Raw genomic sequence first — 19183 nt, forward strand, 5'->3', positions numbered from 1 at the left:
TGGCCCCAGCTTGTCTGGGGTCACAAAAGACCACAAAAGAATGCTGAAGCAAAGCCTTTGTGATGCGTAAATGTGTAAAATGACAGCTCCTCCCCCTTATTAACTCAGAGTGGCCAATCCTGCCAACACTTATCCTCCCTTTGCCTCACTGTCTGGGAGCAATATACAAAGCCTAACTGCCAGCAACATCTAGTCAAGTGATCCAGGAGCAGGCTGTAGGTACCAAATGGTTAGGACAAAAGAAATGTAAACTTTCTAAAAGTGACATTTTCAGAATTGTGGTTAAAAATCCAACTTTACCATTCAGCAGCACGGAAGTCCTTCTTCCTGGCAGTCGACAGGTTCTTAAGTGTACTGATGAGTTGGTTTTAAGGGTCCAATATTTATACCTGGTGCCCACTTTGAAGTGGAAGAGGCTTCTAAAGGCTTTCATCCCCCTGAGATGTCCGGCATCAACCTTCCTCCCTGTCCTGGCCCCAGCTTGTCTGGGGTTACAAAAGACCAGGGTCAACCCCCTATGAAAGAGTGCTCAGGCAAAGCCTTTGTGATGTGCAAATGTGGTAAATGACAGCTCCCCCCATCGTTAACTCAGAGTGGCCCATCCTGCCAACAAAGCCCAACTGCCAGCTACATTTAGTCATGTGATCCAGGAACAGGTTATAGGTACCAAATGGTCAGGGCAAAAAAAGTCAACTTTCTAAAAGAGACATTTTTAGAATTGTGGTTACAAATTTGACTTTACCATTAAAAAGTGCTTTTAATTCCAATTCGTTAGACATCAAGCTCGAAATGTCTATTTGCTCCCAATTAGAAATAATCACATATTAAATTTAATAAGGTAACTCAATATTTTGCCAGGTCAACATGGCAGTTTAATACTAATACTGCACACACAAGCTGCAATGGCAGGCCTGAGAAATGTTTAAAGGGCTACTTAAGTGGGTGGCACATTCAGTGCTGCAGGCCCACTCTTTACATTTAATTTTCAGGCCCTGTGCACATGTAGTATCAGTTTACAAAGGACTTAGAAGCAAATTAAATAGGCCAATCGGGTGTGAGACAATTCTACCATGTTTTAAAGGAGAAAGCACAGGCACTTTCACTTTAGCACTGGTTAGCAGTGGTACAATGTGCAAAGTCCTAAAAGCCAAAGGTTTCAGAAACCAGGAGGGTGAAGGCAAAATGTCTGGGAATTACCCTGCAGAAAGGGACAAGTCCAACAGAGGCAGAATATACAGTCCTAAAATACATCTTCATCAACAGTTAGGTAAAGTCCACATCACCAGCAAGTTGCGTTTGCCAGGTTCTATGTCCAGGTTCTTAGTCACTATATACAGTTAAATGCCTCTGGGATATGAGGAATGAGACAGCAGAACTTATTCTGTTCCATACCAAATCAACTATTCTCTTTATGCATCAAAATAAGCGAGAGTGGCAACCTTCAATTAGTACTAAGTTGAGCACAGAATGTACAACCCTAAATTAATAAATAAACATTCCTGTGAAGACCTTCTTTGCAAAGTTTCCTATATTATAGCTCTCTTTTGCCTAGCTATCACCCACCACTTCCACTAAAGAAAGAACCAGAACTTCTAGCTCTTGCACACATGCACGTAAGCATACCAAAATAGTTTAGGAGATACAAACTCGCTCATCAGCCTTCAAATATGAAGAGTAACCATGCTGCGAATACTAACAACCTCCCTTACTGAGCAACACCACACAAGCCCAGCTGCCAAAACAATGAACATCCATTAAAAATAAACCATAAGGACAATTGTGCACAGGGAAAAATGTAAAGAGGGAAGCACAACATGCCTTATCGGAAACTTAAAAGTCTTGTCCTTCACCTAGGGCTGCTAGTGCTGCATCGACACACCCCAGGAAAATTCTTACAGTCACTACACAGAACAAGAGAACACTGGAATGTTAACAATTCGCCCTCCCCCAATGACTTTCTCCCAGCAACACCCCCTTATTTGTAATCAAAGCATGCAAATACAGTGACATAAATGTTTATTTAAATAATGCTTACTTTGGTATGTGATGCTGAACTCTTAGACGTCCCTGACATATGCGTCTCAACTGCACGGCTAACGCTGTACCTGTGGCACAGAAAGAAGTCAATCAGATGCCAGAGGATGCATAGGAATAGTGCAATATACGTTTTTAAAGCATGGGATATCTACAACTTGCAGGATGAGGAGTTACCGCTACTGATAAATCAAAGTTAAAATGGCCCAAAGGAAGGAATACAGAAATACTGGCTGATTCAGTCTGACTGAGAGGGGGGTGGGGGGATCAAAAATGGTAATGGGCACAGTTTCCTACTTTCTTAAAGGAATGTCATTTGAAAAAGCAGCCCTTGATGGAAAAATAGCTCATGAAAAAAGGTGATCACAAACTATGCGTAATGTGCACCAGATTAATTCTGTAAACAAGACCACTCTAAGAGTCAGAAGGAGGGTAAGCACACTTTGGGAAAAACCACTTGACATGCTGGACCTTTACACAAGCAGTTAAGTACCACAAAGGATAGTATTTTATTTAAATGACATCATTTTTTAATGACATTAAAAAGGGGTTAAAGGTGCAGGAAGATTAAGAGCGTTTAGAGTGTATTTTAGGGTTTAAAGTTGATTAGCGCCTGGATGCCCTTTGGGGTGATTAATGCGCTTAACAAATCTCGGATTAATTGATTGATTGAGAGGTGGGTAGAGTAAATGGAGTTATGGGTAATTTTCGAGTTCAGGGGAGGGTAGAGATAAGGGGGAGTGAAGTCCCTAAGGCCCGACTCCATTCTGGTCAAACCCTCCAATCCATCTCAGACTACACTCTCTCCAAATTCTATCATATCTGCTGTAAACAATAATACCATGTATGTAATTTGTCCTTATCATTCTTTGAACTGAGAAGGGGACAGAGAGTGTCAAGGCGTTTCGATAATGACCCAGATATAAACACCTGATGAGACACGCAGTCTGGAACATGTGTTCCCTTATGAAAATGCCAAGGCCACCAAGAAACATTCCTAGATAATTCTTCAAAGAGTTGTAGTTCGAATTGAAGTCCCCTCATTGCTCATTTTCTTGAAGATATGTCTAGGACCCCATTTCTCTTGCCAGGTGTTTATCCCTGACAGCATTTAGTATTGAAGCACCACCACTCGAACCATTAGATAGAGAGGTCCTTCATTCCAGATTATCCTGCAAGATGCCACCCGAAGACGATATTGGTTATTGCTGGCATTTAGAGAAGCAGCTGCATCCCGGCTGACGCTTATAAGAGCCAGGTGCACGCGGAGAGCTGCCACCTCAGAGCGTAGTTTGCCTTTCGTTGGGAACACTTCCTCTGCAGCTATTCTCATGACAACAATTTGAGCTGTCAACAAGGTACGCAGTGTGCCGCTTCTCCCCATAAACTCTAGTTCGCAAGTTGCTCTACTTTATGCGTTTCTAGGGTAGCACACAGAGGTAGGATTTGAGTACTAGGCTTATAGATGACATTTTAACCATGTTCGGGATTATTATTTGCCTTATTTGATGTATTGAGGCCACTTGGCCATAATCTGCGCCCTTCGTAGTTTCTCTCGTAGCGACAGTAGGGATCAGTACCACAGTTTTCTGTGTAAGGAAGCCATGATGACAATTTTGGAGAATGTCATGTGAACTTTTCCATTTTGCCTGTATGTAGAAATTCACATCCCCAGCTGTGCATTTTAAGCTAACAATTTGAATATGCCTTTTATATATTCCCATGGATTAGTTAGGCATACCTAGAATTATGAATTTCATTATTCTGGTTTATGCATCCCTTTTGATTGCCGTAAAATCTCATGACAGTCGTTTTTCTATGTTTTTTAATCCTTGTATGCCATTTCTATGTTTGATGGGGCACAATATGCAAATGAGGCCATGACGAAGACTTGTTGAGGTTGAAACACGTTGCCGACAATAAACCAATATGAAAGTGGAAGGCTCAGTGCAATTTCCTTGTGCCCCAGACTTGTGAGGTGCCACTTTGACATTTGAATATTGTACCCGTCGTTTTGCACCGTGTGTGTGTGTGCGTGCGTGCGTGTGTGCGTGCGTCTCACACACACACACACACAAAATGGGTGCTAAATGTCCATGATGTAATGCCACACGTTTTAAAGGTCCCAATACTGTCCTACCATAGTTGAAATTACAGCGTAGGAAATCGAGAGTTCGGGATGGCAGTGCTAAAAGAACGTTTTTTTAGGATATTCACAAGGCTTTTCATACACTTTACAGATTGGGAACCAGCTACGGGAGAAGGCAGTCAGCCTAGGATGGTCAAAGAAAGGCTTATTTAGCAACTAATTGTAATCACCTTAATTGCTTACACAAACAATTATACCTGAGCAGAATCTAGAAATGTTGCCCTAGGGACATTCTTTGCGATTTAGGGGGGATTCCCTTTGTCATGACTACTCTGCCATGCTTGCCCTTCATCTCATCCAGCAGTGTTGGCCCTCCTGGATGACACTGCTGAATGGATGAAAGGCCTCATGATGATCAGAACGTCCATATCTTGCAAGGTTATCCTACCTGGCAACCAGGGTCGGACAAGCATGCAGATTAATCAGGCAGTGCCCCACGGACTGGTCTGACAAATCAGTGTGTGGGCTGAATTTTTATATTGGTTTCCCTGACATTACCGCAAACATTTTCTGCAGCAAGCACAGATCTATGCAATCTCCGATAACATGCAAAATATCAATACAGTGTGCCTTTATAAGTTCAAAGTTTGTCTAATTTGCAAATGTGGGTCAATTTTTTAGGTATTTGGTTCACTAGTGGGAGCCACTTTTATGTTTGTGCCCAGGTCCATTTTTTGCCATTGTCTGACCTAGTCGACAACAACTGTAGAAAAATGGAAAAAAAAGAACCAGAAGGAAGGCTGGATGGATTTGGTTTTTAGTTTGAGCGATCCCCTTGAAGAGACTCTTTGGCTGAAATGGTAAAGAGGTTTTTGATTTGCCTACGGAGAGAGAGCGCATCACATGGTGAAATTGAGAATACGATACATCTCATCTGATTTATTAACGGATGCCCTAAAAGGGAATGCCATTCTGAGCAACATAAATATAAATGAGATTTGTAGTGTGTGAGGTTTATTCTAGAATTTACAAATGTTTTGTTGCCAGTGCTGTGTTCCACCATTGTACGTCCTGAAAACAATACAGCATTACTCTTAATCTGCATAACACCATACATTTTTTGTCGTCAAGAATAGGAAAGCAGGGTGTTTCTGCCACTCAGTAGTTACTCACATCACCAAAGTAGAGTGATGGAGTTTCCCAGAGCATGACTGCCTCCTGTTTCCATGCTCCCTCTTCCCCTAGAGAGAAACTGTGGCAAAAAATCCCAAACATCACAGGACATTAATAATAGAATATATTGACAGACTGCCATCTCTCTACTAATAGTTTTATTGATCTAAAACAATGTAGAACTTATATATCAGTCTTGGCCTAGCATAACAATGCTAACTCCCAGTTATAATGACTCTTTCTAGCAATTCCTTTTAATATTTAGAGGTCTTTAAATATTAAAAAGTATCTAACAGTCATAGTTAACAATGTTTTAGGAACTGGTCTAGGTGTTTGCACCATTTTCTGTTTAGGTGGTCATCTATGCTAGCAAACTCACTTTTACCCACCCCATTTGGAGGGCAGGGGAACACAAGCATTCCACCAGCGGAGCTAACCAGGCTCTGTGAGATGAAACCCTTGAATGGCAGCCAACCTGCCACAGGACCGCCATGTCATAGGGATGTTTGTCTCCCTTTATTTAGGGTGTGGCAGCCATTACTAGTTTTTCCTGTATAGCACCGCCATATTGGGTATGGCGGTCCTAGGCAAGGAAATCAAACATTGGCCATGATGCGCAAGGAGTTTTGCCCTTGCATTTTACAGTCATTGTATTTTCTTATTTATCAGAAAGAAATTCTTGCTTTAGGAGTTTGTTTGCAAAAAATAAAAAGGTTGTCTATCAAGTCCATCCATGCTTTCAGGCAGGAGGGGATCTCACAATAGTACAGGCAGTCCTTTGCCAAGGAAGTGAAGACTCGAAATGAGCCTCTAAGTCTCTAACACAAATATAATAGCTAGTGCAGCACAATTTCTAATTTTTGTTATTCTACATTGCTTATTTAGACCTATGAGGTCATTTGGGACCAAGTAGGCCCTCTGGGCTGGTCACCCCACACAACGCGCACACTCTCTGCGAGTGAGCCCAGGTTCCAATCCTACCGAGTGGCGCCGCAGCCCACAGCTGTGCCCCTGGTCTGCTGGAGCGGTAGTTCCTCTGCTGCACGGCTGTATTTACAAAAAGGGGGTGGTGATGGACAGAATATCTGAGTTAATCAGAACACTCCTACCCAGTCAACAGATCAGGGCTTGATCCATCACCGTTTTTTAGCTCACTGCACAATCCTAGTTCAGAACCTGGCTATATGCAAATTAGTCTGTCCCTGGCCCAGTGCATCATGGGAACAGGGCAGACCAAACTACCAAGCCAATTCTTCACTGGAAAGGAAACAAGCTTCCGGGGACCGGTTTCTGGCATTACAGCCGTCTTCGGCCCGGCTTGCTTGAATCCTGATGGTGCAATGAGCAAGGGACTCATGTCTGAGCATACCCTTCCACACTCATGGTGGCCAAAATATTTACAAAAAGGGGGTGGTGATGGACAGAATATCTGAGTTAATCAGAACACTCCTACCCAGTCAACAGATCAGGGCTTGATCCATCACCGTTTTTTAGCTCACTGCACCATCCCAGTTCAGAACCTGGCTATATGCAAATTAGTCTGTCCCTGGCCCAGTGCATCATGGGAACAGGGCAGACCAAACTACCAAGCCAATTCTTCACTGGAAAGGAAACAAGCTTCCGGGGACCGGTTTCTGGCATTACAGCCGTCTTCGGCCCGGCTTGCTTGAATCCTGATGGTGCAATGAGCAAGGGACTCATGTCTGAGCATACCCTTCCACACTCATGGTGGCCAAAATATTTACAAAAAGGGGGTGGTGATGGACAGAATATCTGAGTTAATCAGAACACTCCTACCCAGTCAACAGATCAGGGCTTGATCCATCACCGTTTTTTAGCTCACTGCACCATCCCAGTTCAGAACCTGGCTATATGCAAATTAGTCTGTCCCTGGCCCAGTGCATCATGGGAACAGGGCAGACCAAACTACCAAGCCAATTCTTCACTGGAAAGGAAACAAGCTTCCGGGGACCTATGAGGTCATTTGGGACCAAGTAGGCCCTTCGGGCTGGTCACCCCACACAACGCGCACACTCTCTGCGAGTGAGCCCAGGTTCCAATCCTACCGAGTGCCGCCGCAGCCCACAGCTGTGCCCCTGGTCTGCTGGAGCGGTAGTTCCTCTGCTGCACGGCTGTATTCTACGTCGCTTGTGTGAGCGTTGCTCCCCGTTGTATTGTATTGTTTTTTCCATCGTTTTCTCCCTGCGTTGCCCCCTGTTCTAAGTAACTTTGTTTTGTACCTTTTTGTACCTTTTCTGCTGTCCGCTTGTTGTGCCCTATGATTTTCGTTGTTCCCCCTCGTTTGTTCCCCCTCCAACCCCGGTCGCGTTTCCCGCCCGCTCCCCGCCGCTGCCCCCCTGCGGCCCCGCCCCCCTTCCCTCTCTCTCCCTTCCCATTCGCCGCCCCGCTCCCGCCTCCCAGCTGCTCCTCCCTCGCTCCGCCCCCCTACGCTCCTCATATGGCAGAGTGGCAAACGTGCAGCGGGCGCGCCAAAGGTAAGCCCGTCTGCGCCCGTTCGCGCCTGGCCCGCGCCCAGCGCCAGGACCCCTGGCCTCCGCAGACACAAGCCCGCCCACCGGACCTACGACGCCACCGAACTCAGCGCACTCAACACCGGCCGGATCCCGGGATGCTACCGTGCCACCCCGAGACGCACCCACGGACCCTTCGGCTGCCACTCCTGCAAGTACACCTGCATCCGGACCTGCACTACACCAGCTCCAACCACCTGAAGTGCATCCTGATCAACACCCGCTCCGTCCACAAACACGCCGTCCAACTCTGGAACCTGCTCGACACAACATCACCAGACGTCGCCTTCCTCACGGAGACCTGGATGAACGCCTACTCGGCGCCCGACATCGCCATCGCCATCCCGGATGGAGGAGGCATCGCCATCGTCCACAAGAACACCATCCGCATCACAACCAACTCCGACGACATCCTCAGAGCCGCCGAACACCTGCACTTCCAGATCCACACCGATCCCAAGACCACCCTCAGAGGCACCCTCATCTACAGACCCCCGGGATCACGCACACAATTCAGCGAAGACATCGCAGACTTCATCAGCCCGCACGCCCTCCCCCCCACCGACTACATCCTCCTCGGGGACCTCAACTTCCACCTGGAGAACAACAACAACCGCAACACCACCACCCTGCTGGACAACTTCGCCAACCTCGGTCTCAAGCAGCTGGTGACCACCCCCACGCACTACGCCGGACACACGCTCGACCCAGTCTTCTCATCCAGCAAGAACATCGCCTTCAGCCACGCCACCGGACTCCACTGGACGGACCACAGCTGCATCCACTTCAGCTTCAGAAAGAACACGATCCACCACCATCAACAACAGGTTGCGCACAGAAACTGGAACAAGATCACGCCCGACCAGCTCGCCGCATCCCTGAGCCAGGACCCCCCCGCCAGCTCAGCGAACGCCAGCCAGGCCGCCAACAACCTCACGAAGTGGATCAGCAATTGCGCAGACGACCTCGCCCCGCTAAGGACCCCGCCTAGCAGACCCGGCAGCAAGAAAGCCCCATGGTTCACCGACGAACTCAAGATCTCCAAGAAGAACTGCAGAGCCCTCGAGAAAGCCTGGCGCAGAGACCCAACACCAGACAACATGACCACCCTGAAGCTCGCCACCCGAAAACACCACCAACTGATCCACACCACCAAGAAAACTGCATTTAAGGAACGACTGGACAACAACGCACACAACAGCAAGGAACTCTTCAACATCGTCAAAGAGCTCTCCAACCCCAACGCCGGAACCAACGACCTCACCCCTTCACAAGACCTCTGCAACTCCCTCGCCTCCTACTTCCACAACAAGATTGCGGACATTCACAACAGCTTCAGCACACAACCGACGCACCCCACGAACGCACCAACGCCCCACACCACCGCCCTCCGGGCCTGGACCCCGATCTGCACCGAAGACACCATCCGCACGATGAACTCCATCCACTCCGGATCCCCTACCGACCCCTGCCCCCACCACGTCTTCAACAAGGCCGACGCCGTCATCGCACCCCACCTGCGGGACATCATCAACACCTCCTTCGACACCGCTACCTTCCCGGAGAGCTGGAAGCACGCCAAACTCAGCGCCCTACTGAAGAAACCTTCAGCGGACCCCACCGAACTCAAAAATTACCGCCCCATCTCGCTCCTCCCGTTTCCGGCCAAAGTCATCGAGAAGACCGTCAACAAGCAGCTGGCAGCCTTCCTCGAGACGAACGGATCCCTCGACCTCTCGCAGTCTAGCTTCCAGGCCAACCACAGCACCGAGACCGCCCTCATCGCAGCCACCGATGACATCCGAGCCCTGCTCGACAACGGAGAAACAGCAGCCCTCATCCTCCTGGACCTCTCCGCGGCATTCAACACTGTCTGCCACCGCACCCTAGTGCAGCGCCTCAGCAACATCGGAATCCAGGAGAAGGCACTAGAATGGATCATCTCCTTCCTCGCCGGAAGGACACAGAGAGTCAGCCTCCCCCCGTTCAGATCAGAAGCCACCGAAGTCATCTGCGGCGTCCCTCAAGGCTCCTCGCTCAGCCCCACCCTCTTCAATGTCCACATGAGCCCCCTTGCGGCCATCGCACGCCAACACAACCTCAACATCATCTCCTACGCAGACAACACCCAGCTGATCCTCTCCCTCACCAACGACCCCGCCACTGCCAGAGCCAACCTACACGAAGGGATGAAAGACGTAGCCGAGTGGATGATGAACAGCCGCCTGAAACTGAACTCAGACAAGACGGAAGTCCTCATCCCGGGATCATCACCCTCCGCCTCGGACGACTCCTGGTGGCCCCCCGCCCTGGGCAGCGCACCCAAACCAACAGACCACGCACGCAACCTGGGCTTCGTCCTGGACTCCTCCCTCTCCATGACCAGACAAGTCAACGCCGTCTCCGCGTCGTGCTTCAACATCCTGCGCATGCTACGTAAGATCTTCCGGTGGATCCCCACCGAGACCAGGAAGACGGTCACCCAGGCCCTCGTCACCAGCCGACTAGACTACGGCAACGCCCTCTACGCCGGAACCGCCGCCAAGCTCCAGAAAAGACTCCAACGGATCCAGAACGCCTCAGCAAGACTCATCCTCGACATCCCCCGACACAGCCACATCTCCGTACACCTGAGAGACCTGCACTGGCTCCCGGTCAACAAGAGAATCACCTTCCGTCTCCTCACCCACGCACACAAAGCCCTACACAACCAAGGCCCAAGATACCTCAACAGCCGCCTCAACTTCTACACCCCCACACGCCAGCTCTGATCGACCAGCCATGCCCTCGCCGCCGTCCCCCGCATCCGAAGAGCCACCGCAGGAGGAAGGTCCTTCTCCTACCTGGCCGCCAAGACTTGGAACTCCCTCCCGACCCACCTCCGCCTGACCCAGGACCACCTCGCCTTCAGGAAGCAGCTCAAGACCTGGCTGTTCGAGCAGTAGCGGACCCCCCCCCCCCAAGCGCCTTGAGACCCCCCGGGTGAGTAGCGCGCTATATAAATGCACTGATTGATTGATTATTCACAGTTCACAAAAGTGTTCCGTTTAAGGTCCTTATTATTACCTTTAGGGCCTTTCACTCACGTGGCCCACAATATATTCAAACTAGCTTTAAGCGCTACGTTCCCGCCCGCAGCTTAAGATCATCCAACGCTAATCTGTTGACTATTCCAACTTTCAGATTAGTGTCAAAGGGCGGAAAATCACTGGCAGTAATGGGTTCAAAGGCATGGAATCAACTTCCACCTCAGCTCTGCCAGATTGCTTCTGAGCCCTCAAAACTTGGATTTATAGCGCACCAGTTACCCTGTGCAAAACTCTGATCTGAATAACTTACCTCCTTTTGTTATGAGCAGTAAACCATTCTTTTTTCCATCTTTGGTTTCCGTTTTAGTGCCAAGATGCTCCCTGGAGTGATAGTAGCGCTATATAAGTGTGCCTTTACATTATTATATTAGATTACATATTCTAATATATAGTCGGTGGGAAGGCCCTGCCTCTGATGGTTCGGCAGCCAACCATCTACCCTACCTGAGATCCCTGCTGACTTAGACGGTATCTTTTCTGCAGCAGGACCTTGGGGGAAAATGTAATGGCAGCCAACCAGCAATCTTAATTTATTTTTAAAATGAATCCCTAAATCACCTTTTGTTCCTCACAATCTAGAAAGAAATGACCCCGATGTATCAGAAGTTTTCTCAACACTTGGGAGTCTTTTTTCCTGTTTGCTACCTCTATTAATTCCATGGAACTTGCAAGTAGAAAAAATAGGGTGATGGAAGGCCTGGCTTACATAAGACATGCAACCAATGCTTTAAACTCAAACACCCTATCTATAGTGGATGATCAACGGGTTAACGGTTTCTGATGGTGAAGCCAGGAGACGCTCCAAACCCCTAAATATGGGGAGCTGTGACTCAAAAGAACTGCAGAGCAGGACATCTCCAGGTTTATAGTGGATGTCCTGTGTATGCCACACTCTTTATATCCCTCTTCATATATTTATAAAGTGTTTTACAAATGTGTAGTTTAAAGGTAGATGTTTCGATTTTGTTTGCTTTTTATTGATGTATTCAATGTTAGTTAATGCAAAACCTTGAATAATGTCAAAGAAACATTTTGTTATAGTTTACTTTCTATTATTTTTTTAATCTATTTTAAGTACATTATTTGAATTTAGTATTCCTTTCGGGATATTTGTAATGCTTTTGTAAATACTCCTACCCTTTTTAACTCTTTCTTTAAACTGCTATCTAATCTGTCAGGTAAATTATTCATCAGATTAAAATTCACTCAGATCACACTTTCAACAGAAAGGTTGCTTAGGATGTGTCTTTGCCCGCTTTTATGTTTGACAGTTAAGAAAATATCACATTTTGTCAAGTTGCCTTTTAACGGCTACACCACACATATTCATTAGATACAAAAGTGACATCTCCTAGCACTCAGTGGTGCTGCTCGGCTTTAAGTCCCAACAATAGATCTCACACTTGCACGTGAGAACGTCGCATATTGGTCAGAGACAGCATTAAGGGCTAGTTAAAGGAATGGTGGATTGAAAAAAACTCAAAGTAAACCAAGCTATTATGCCTTGTACTTAATAGTCTTAGGGACGTTGTCATTCAATCCTTCACCCAACTGCTTGGGTGCCAAAGAGATCTGGAGAATTGACTTTATTTTAGCAGAAGTCTTGGTTAGTAAACTTCATTACCCAGAAAAACAAAGAAAACAGCATATTTCTCTGAAAGATCGACTGTTGACTCACATGTTTGTTCCCAGTTTGTGGACTCTGTCTCCATAAAGATCATATGAGCCCTCTCTCAAAGGACTAGAATAGCTTCCACCATTCAAGAATTCAACTCGCTTCACTTCTTCACCGCTAAAATTAAACATCCTGTAGAAATAAAAAATAAACATAGATGACAACAGCCTACCACTGTAACCAACTTTGATTTTTTCGGTTTGTGCCAATAGAAAATACACACAAAAGCCTGCAAGCCATAAAATTCAACCTGAATTACTGATGTCCACGGCAGCTAGCATAGACTTTCCAAGAGAAGTACATGGAATTGGTCTAATATAAATGAAGCAAACACATTGAATATAACATTGATTTCCAAAAACATTGTGCACAAACATGACCGATCAAACAATGCTTTTGGAAATTAATTTGTGCACTTAAAAAGGAAGCTCTGTGGAGAAAAAACGGTATTGCGCTTCTGTTGAAATAAGCCAAGGGGAGGTCAGGGTGAGAAGGCAAAACAGAATACAAGTGCATGGAAAAGAGTATCTACCTCCCCCCAACAAAATACACATCAGACTCTATATATGACATGTTGAGTCTGATGTGCATGCCAACCCTTCTTTTGACCAACTCACGCAAGATGATGTACGGCATAATGACACGATTGAAGCCTATCCCCGCCCCTCACTCACCATACTCAAATGTTCCTGCATGGCTATGCTTTCAACATCTTTCTCCTACCTGGAATTTGCAACTAAATCTTTCAAAAGTAGAATATGTTTTCCTTTTGTTAAGCAAATCTTTTTAACAAGCAGAGTTACTTAAACAATTCTAACCGTTAAAACATGTTTAAGAGTTATTTTAGGTGAATTTAATGAATTCGTTTACATGCTTGCTTTACAAAACAAAACAATTTGCAAGAGTTTGAAATAAGTTGTAATTGGTCACTAAATACAAATTTTTGCAATTGAACAAAAAATATAGCAAATTACGATTTTGCAACTCCACCTGTCCACTTCCAATTTGTGCACATGAGAACTTGTGCTGATTGTCAAGTTTGTTCCTAACATCCATGAAGTTAGATGTAAATTTTGATAAGTCTGCACATCTATACAAATTACTGCCCGCTATCAACATAAATTTCACAGTACGAACCTTGTGGCAAAGCTTTCTCTTATCTCTGCATACAGATACAAAGAAGTTATCCCTTGACAATTAATGGAGAATTGAGCCTTCACGAACATTTGCACCAACTCCTATTGTACAAGGGCTGCAAATACTGTCAGGAGGACAAACAGTAGATCGTAAACAATAATGGGGCTTTAAGTTGCATTTATTTTTTAGAAAAGCATCTCAGCAAGAAATGCTTGACAGCAATCTTGTGTTAACGCTATATTCAAACAAATAACACAAAATCGTATGAAGGGGATAAATAAACTCAGCTTCTGATCCCTAAGCAGATGGGGAACAGTGAATGAAGAGATGTGGATTTACCTTCTCATAGCTGCGCCATGAAGGAAACGTGCCATGGCCTGGAAGCAGAGTCCTACTGGTTTGTTAGTTCTCATATTAATATGTCGAGGGTAATTTCCTGAATCCAATTCCAAGGCGATCCGCCTTCTCCTAGCAAGTTCAGTGCCAAGAACAATAATAATAAACTCTTGGCTTGTAGTCCACTACATTGGGGCGCAGTTACATCATAACAATTTCCTCACAACTGTGTTCTCCACGACAACTTTCAAGATGATTTTCAACTGTGCCTTCTTGATTAAACCGTCTAACCACCCCTTCCCCCCACCAGCTTCAATGATAAAACACATGTTTTGCCACTATGGATGGTTAAAATACCTGGCTGAATGTAACTTTTTAAATGAGCAGCAAAATAGAGAAGAGTTTGGAGTTGCATCGTAAAATTGTCTCGTTTTTCAACAAAACTAACAGAAAGCTCTGTTCGATAAGGCCAGTATAGGGATCGTAATCAGGTGGCACAGCCAAATGTTAGAACTCACCCTTTTTAATAGTCCAGATGAGAACACCATCTGACAAGAACAATCATATCTGAGAAAATTACTCTACAAATTCTCTGACAGATTCAAAGACGGTCCTGTCCTGTTGGGTTTTAGTTGGAAAACAGGCAGCAATGGGAGTGGAAGGGGAAAAGTAGTAGCCCTGTGACAAGGAAGTAACGAAGATTACCCAGTGAATAATGCCAGTCTCAAACCTGTATTCCTGCATCCAGTTGCCACTAAAACTTAACCCTAGGGTTTGTTGTGTGGCGTTTTAGGCTCCGAGTGAATTTTCCCGATTCACGCTCTTATATAGGTACAATTCACATTGCCCTAATATAGGCATAGACATCAAGCCCTTATTTAGACATAACCCATGCAGACCACATACAGGCATGGCTACTTCCACCCGTACCAAACGTCACAATGATTTCTTGGAAAATCAGCTTAAGCAGTCAGGGACCTTCTCTTGCTTGAATATTGATTTGTCCAAGGACTCATGTACTTTGCAAAGAACGACTATTCCCTAGGGGTTCTTTCCTGATGTTATTATGCCCGACTTTATGTCAAACTATGGCATTCCTAGACACCTTCAAGGTATAAATATACCTTCACTTGCTCTAGCAAGACACAGTGGTTCGGAGCAGTTCGACTATCTACTTACCCGATGCAGCTCGCTACAGCAAGTGCTGAAGGAAGCCGACCCTCCAGCTGACGCACTGATCGAGAGGCTGCCTTTCTCTCACCGAGAATCCAGCTCCAGTGTTTCCAAGCTCCCCTTGCGGAGTGTTGGGAAATCGAGTCCCGAGACTGAGATACCAGACCTCCTTCATTCTAAACTAAGGTATGGAGCTGATTAGAACATAGAGAAATCTTGGATAGATTCTTGGCAAAGAAAACTAAAACCTATACAACACAATACTTACTTCTTCCCGCGTACTAGAATTAGGTTAGGTACATTGGGGTAGGTGTATTTTAGAAGCACCAGTTGAGTATTTTTAGTCATTGTTATTTATGTATGTATTTATATATGGTTTAGGAACCATACAATGCTCTTACAGTATTACTTTATAAGATTGTTCTCGCTGTACGCATTATACTTTACAGTCTGCATTACGATTGTAGCAGTTAACTTCTATTGTATGAGAAAGAAGATTGTTCAATAAACCCTTTTTATTGAAAATGCCCGTCTCTCTATTTCTCTACAAACTCTGTTGAAACAAAGCATGCACGATTGACTGAGTGAAATACTTATCTATTGTTTCCGCGACTCTAGAGATATATTTCTTATTCTTGGGAAACAAATTTGTTATGTTTATGCGGTTGTCAGAAACTAATCCCTTCTTCTGAATTTGAGAACGTTTCTAGTGACCTCTGAGCTAGCTGGCACTCACTATTAAGTTTAATATATTCGATAGAGATCTAGTCGACCTCAGTCCTAAGTCTTATCTATAGGATATATTATTTCAATGCGCAAAGCCTATTGGGAATATAGGAACTACACTACAGGTTGTCTGGCAAAGATCCTGGAGCACCACATGTCCAACATATTCATCGAAGATAAAATTCACAAAAATAATATAACTGGAGTTTACTGAACAGTCAGGGGTTACGGTTACAATCTTGTTTGGAATCAGCATCCTTGGTTTGCAAACCCTTCTTTTACCCTTTCTGCAAAATACGGGGCTGGGGAATACTAGGTTGCATACCTGACCTCTTCTCGTAATCAAGAAGGAAATGTGCTCGAAGTGCATACATAGCACATATGAAATAAATGCTTCTCCACAACACTTACAGGGTCTTGGAAAAACGACTCCCTTTTAGCAAATACTCTGATCTGTACTAGTAATATTTAACCAAAATCAAAGAGGCTGCGCAAATGAGATCACGTCCTTTGATAGCTTCTGTAGATATCACGACAATGACAGCACAAAACCTTCAAGCTTAATAATATTACAGGCAGTGACAATGCATACTTTGAGCAAGATAACATCACACGAGCTTTCATTCTAATTAAATCACCAGAAATAACATAACAGGGCCATAATCATACATTTAGTATGAATCAATTCATTGAAATTACTCCAAACCAGATAGAAATACCACCAAATTAATATTATCCCAAATCACATAAAAAAAATCTCAAAAGCAATGTCTGGATCAGTTTCCTCACATACAGTGTCTCTGTAAACATGCACCCAGCGATAAATTAGAAAACAGTGTTTTACCATAGTAACTATGCTAATAAAATCTGAATTTACTTTCTGAAATCCAGAACTAAAACGGTCTGCAACTATTTGCCAAACTACAACCAGGGAATCACAGGATTCCAGTCTTATTCACCAGGATTCATTTTTAACCTTCTCCTGAGCCTTTGTAAAAAACATACCTGATCAGCCCAGGCACTTCAGTTCCCCAAGGGACAGGGCCAGATGTCGGCAACACAAAACGACCATTGGAGTTCTGCACCTTGTCCTTAAGGAAGATGGACACCTAGGATGAAACACAACATCAGTCAGCTGGACCTTCATGTTATATAGAAAGACATCTACTGCTCATTAATTTCTGCTGTCACTATGGGCATTTTGAGCTTTCAAAAAAGAGCACTGCCTCATCCACAGACAAAGTATCCCCCAAATGTCTAGTTGCCTTGTTGAAATTCTAAAATATTGCTTGATGCCTCATTTTGCAGACTGCTGCACTCTCAGAGAATCAATGCCCTAACAAAATAGCATGCTGTGTGAATAGCTGACTGTAGAAATACTTCTAATCAGATACTCTAGTACTGATAGCAATGCTTCAACTTTGGAAATATTCCTGTGGGCCGGACTGGACTTGACAACCATTCACATGCAAGGAAGGGAACCAAGTGGGCCTCAGCAGTGCAATAAGTTCTGACCGGCATCACCAGACATGAAGATTCTCTGGGCATAACCTATGCCACATGCACATCTTGCACCTAGTTCCTCTCAGATTTTCCTGAAACAAAAGGGTAAGGAACAATCCAAGGGTACCATATGAAGGGAGGGTAAAAGAAGGAGGTGAAAATAAAAGTGCATTTATCAGATACATTCTATTGTCAGCTGAGAAACCGGTCCCTAGCAAAACTTTGTTCCCTAAAATACAAACCGTTTCAATACATTACCATTTTGTCATTATAAATTTAGAGGTGTAAGCAAGGATTGTTCAGAAAATATCCCTCCAATCTAGATTGTATTGAACTAAACCATGATATTTCTGAATTCAGTCACTGGTATAATGAAATGTAAAGATTTAGAGAGGTTGTTGGCATCCTGTAAACATCCTGCACAGAACTCGTTTATGTAAAGTAGTAGGAGTTACCAACATAAAGGCTCAATGAGCCGTAAGCTCTTCGAGAACTGGAGTCAGATTCACCCCACAGCAAACACTAATTAATCACAGATCTCCCCTGTAGATGATCAGCTAAATGATAACTCCAGGTAATCCAAACAAAGTGGGAACCAGATCCATTCAATCCATGCCAAGTAAAAACTGAGGATGAAGCAAGGATGGATAACTGAAAACTCAACAGTATAATTAAATTAAAATGGAAGTAGTAGAAACCAAGAGTTAATATGATTGACTTTCTTATTTACATTATAAACTGCATGTAATGGACCCAGGCTCAACATAGGAAGCTCTCAGATGCTTTCATTAATGTTGATGATAAACAAAAATGCTGCTTTCGAAGAAAGCAGAGTTGAACTACATGAATGAACATAGTTCACAAGTTAAATGATCAAAACAATGGTCAGTTGAAGCCCATCGGAGCTTTAGGCCCATGAGATCCTGCTTCCCAACTGAATTCGCTTCCAGTGTTCAGTTGCCAGAACCCAAGAGCCCCCAATACTCAATATAACCCCCTTCTTCTGTTCTATTCACTATCCCTGTGATTCCTTAATTTTGCTCACTTTCTTACATGAACTGACCTTATTGAAGGCTGTGTTCAGTGTGGACCCTTGGGCTTTTAATTTTTGCCGGAGTTTGCCAGTGTTAGGCACCGGCACTTAGTTCAGCCTATTTATGACAGACTACCATATGGAGGCACTGGCTGTCTATGTTTGAGCAGATCTCAACAAAGTTTGAAATATACTTCAAAGAATTAATAAAACCAGTGGGTTCAGGCCATTCTTGCAAATTGAAGTGACCTATAATAGTTCCAAATGTTATACTTGTACTGTGTGAGGGTTAGAATTTGGTAGCTCTGGCAAGCACTGTTAATCGTGCAAATGACAGTGGTCTCCTTAGAAATACCTTGTAGCACTTACATTGTTACAAACTAAACATTGATCCCGGTTTGAGCTCCCGTTTCCTTGAGAACTCAGCACATAATACAGGAATACTCAGTGTTCACCGTGGACACTCAAGCAGAAAGGGGTTGTGGCAGGTTAGACTGTTAGATGGCTAAACCTGGTTCACCCAGGAAGGCATGCAGTTGCACATGTGCACTGACTTTTGAGAAGCCACTTGTGTTGCTTCCACGTGAACCGGATCCCCAAATGTGAGGTGGTGGCTTAAGAAGGGGCTGGTGGCTTGATACTCCAATAAACCATTCACATTGACATGAAGTGTGAAATGGAAAG

The 19183-nt window shown here is 44.7% G+C and overlaps 1 protein-coding gene across 2 annotated transcripts in view; it reads right to left on the reverse strand.

Annotated features, from left to right (window-relative positions):
* Positions 1–19183, reverse strand: part of OSCP1 (organic solute carrier partner 1) — a 105958-nt gene that overhangs the window by 40291 nt on the left and 46484 nt on the right. For both annotated transcript variants that reach the window (XM_078681205.1, XM_078681204.1), the window contains exons 5-7: positions 16969–17072; positions 12595–12723; positions 2036–2105 (exon numbers count right to left, since the gene is read on the reverse strand). In XM_078681205.1, the coding sequence (XP_078537331.1) occupies positions 2036–2105; positions 12595–12723; positions 16969–17072 (303 nt within the window). The remainder of the gene's footprint in view (positions 1–2035; positions 2106–12594; positions 12724–16968; positions 17073–19183) is intronic.

The sequence above is a fragment of the Lissotriton helveticus genome, chromosome 3_1, assembly GCF_964261635.1.
Source record: "Lissotriton helveticus chromosome 3_1, aLisHel1.1, whole genome shotgun sequence".
NCBI classification, from domain to species: Eukaryota; Metazoa; Chordata; class Amphibia; order Caudata; family Salamandridae; genus Lissotriton; species Lissotriton helveticus.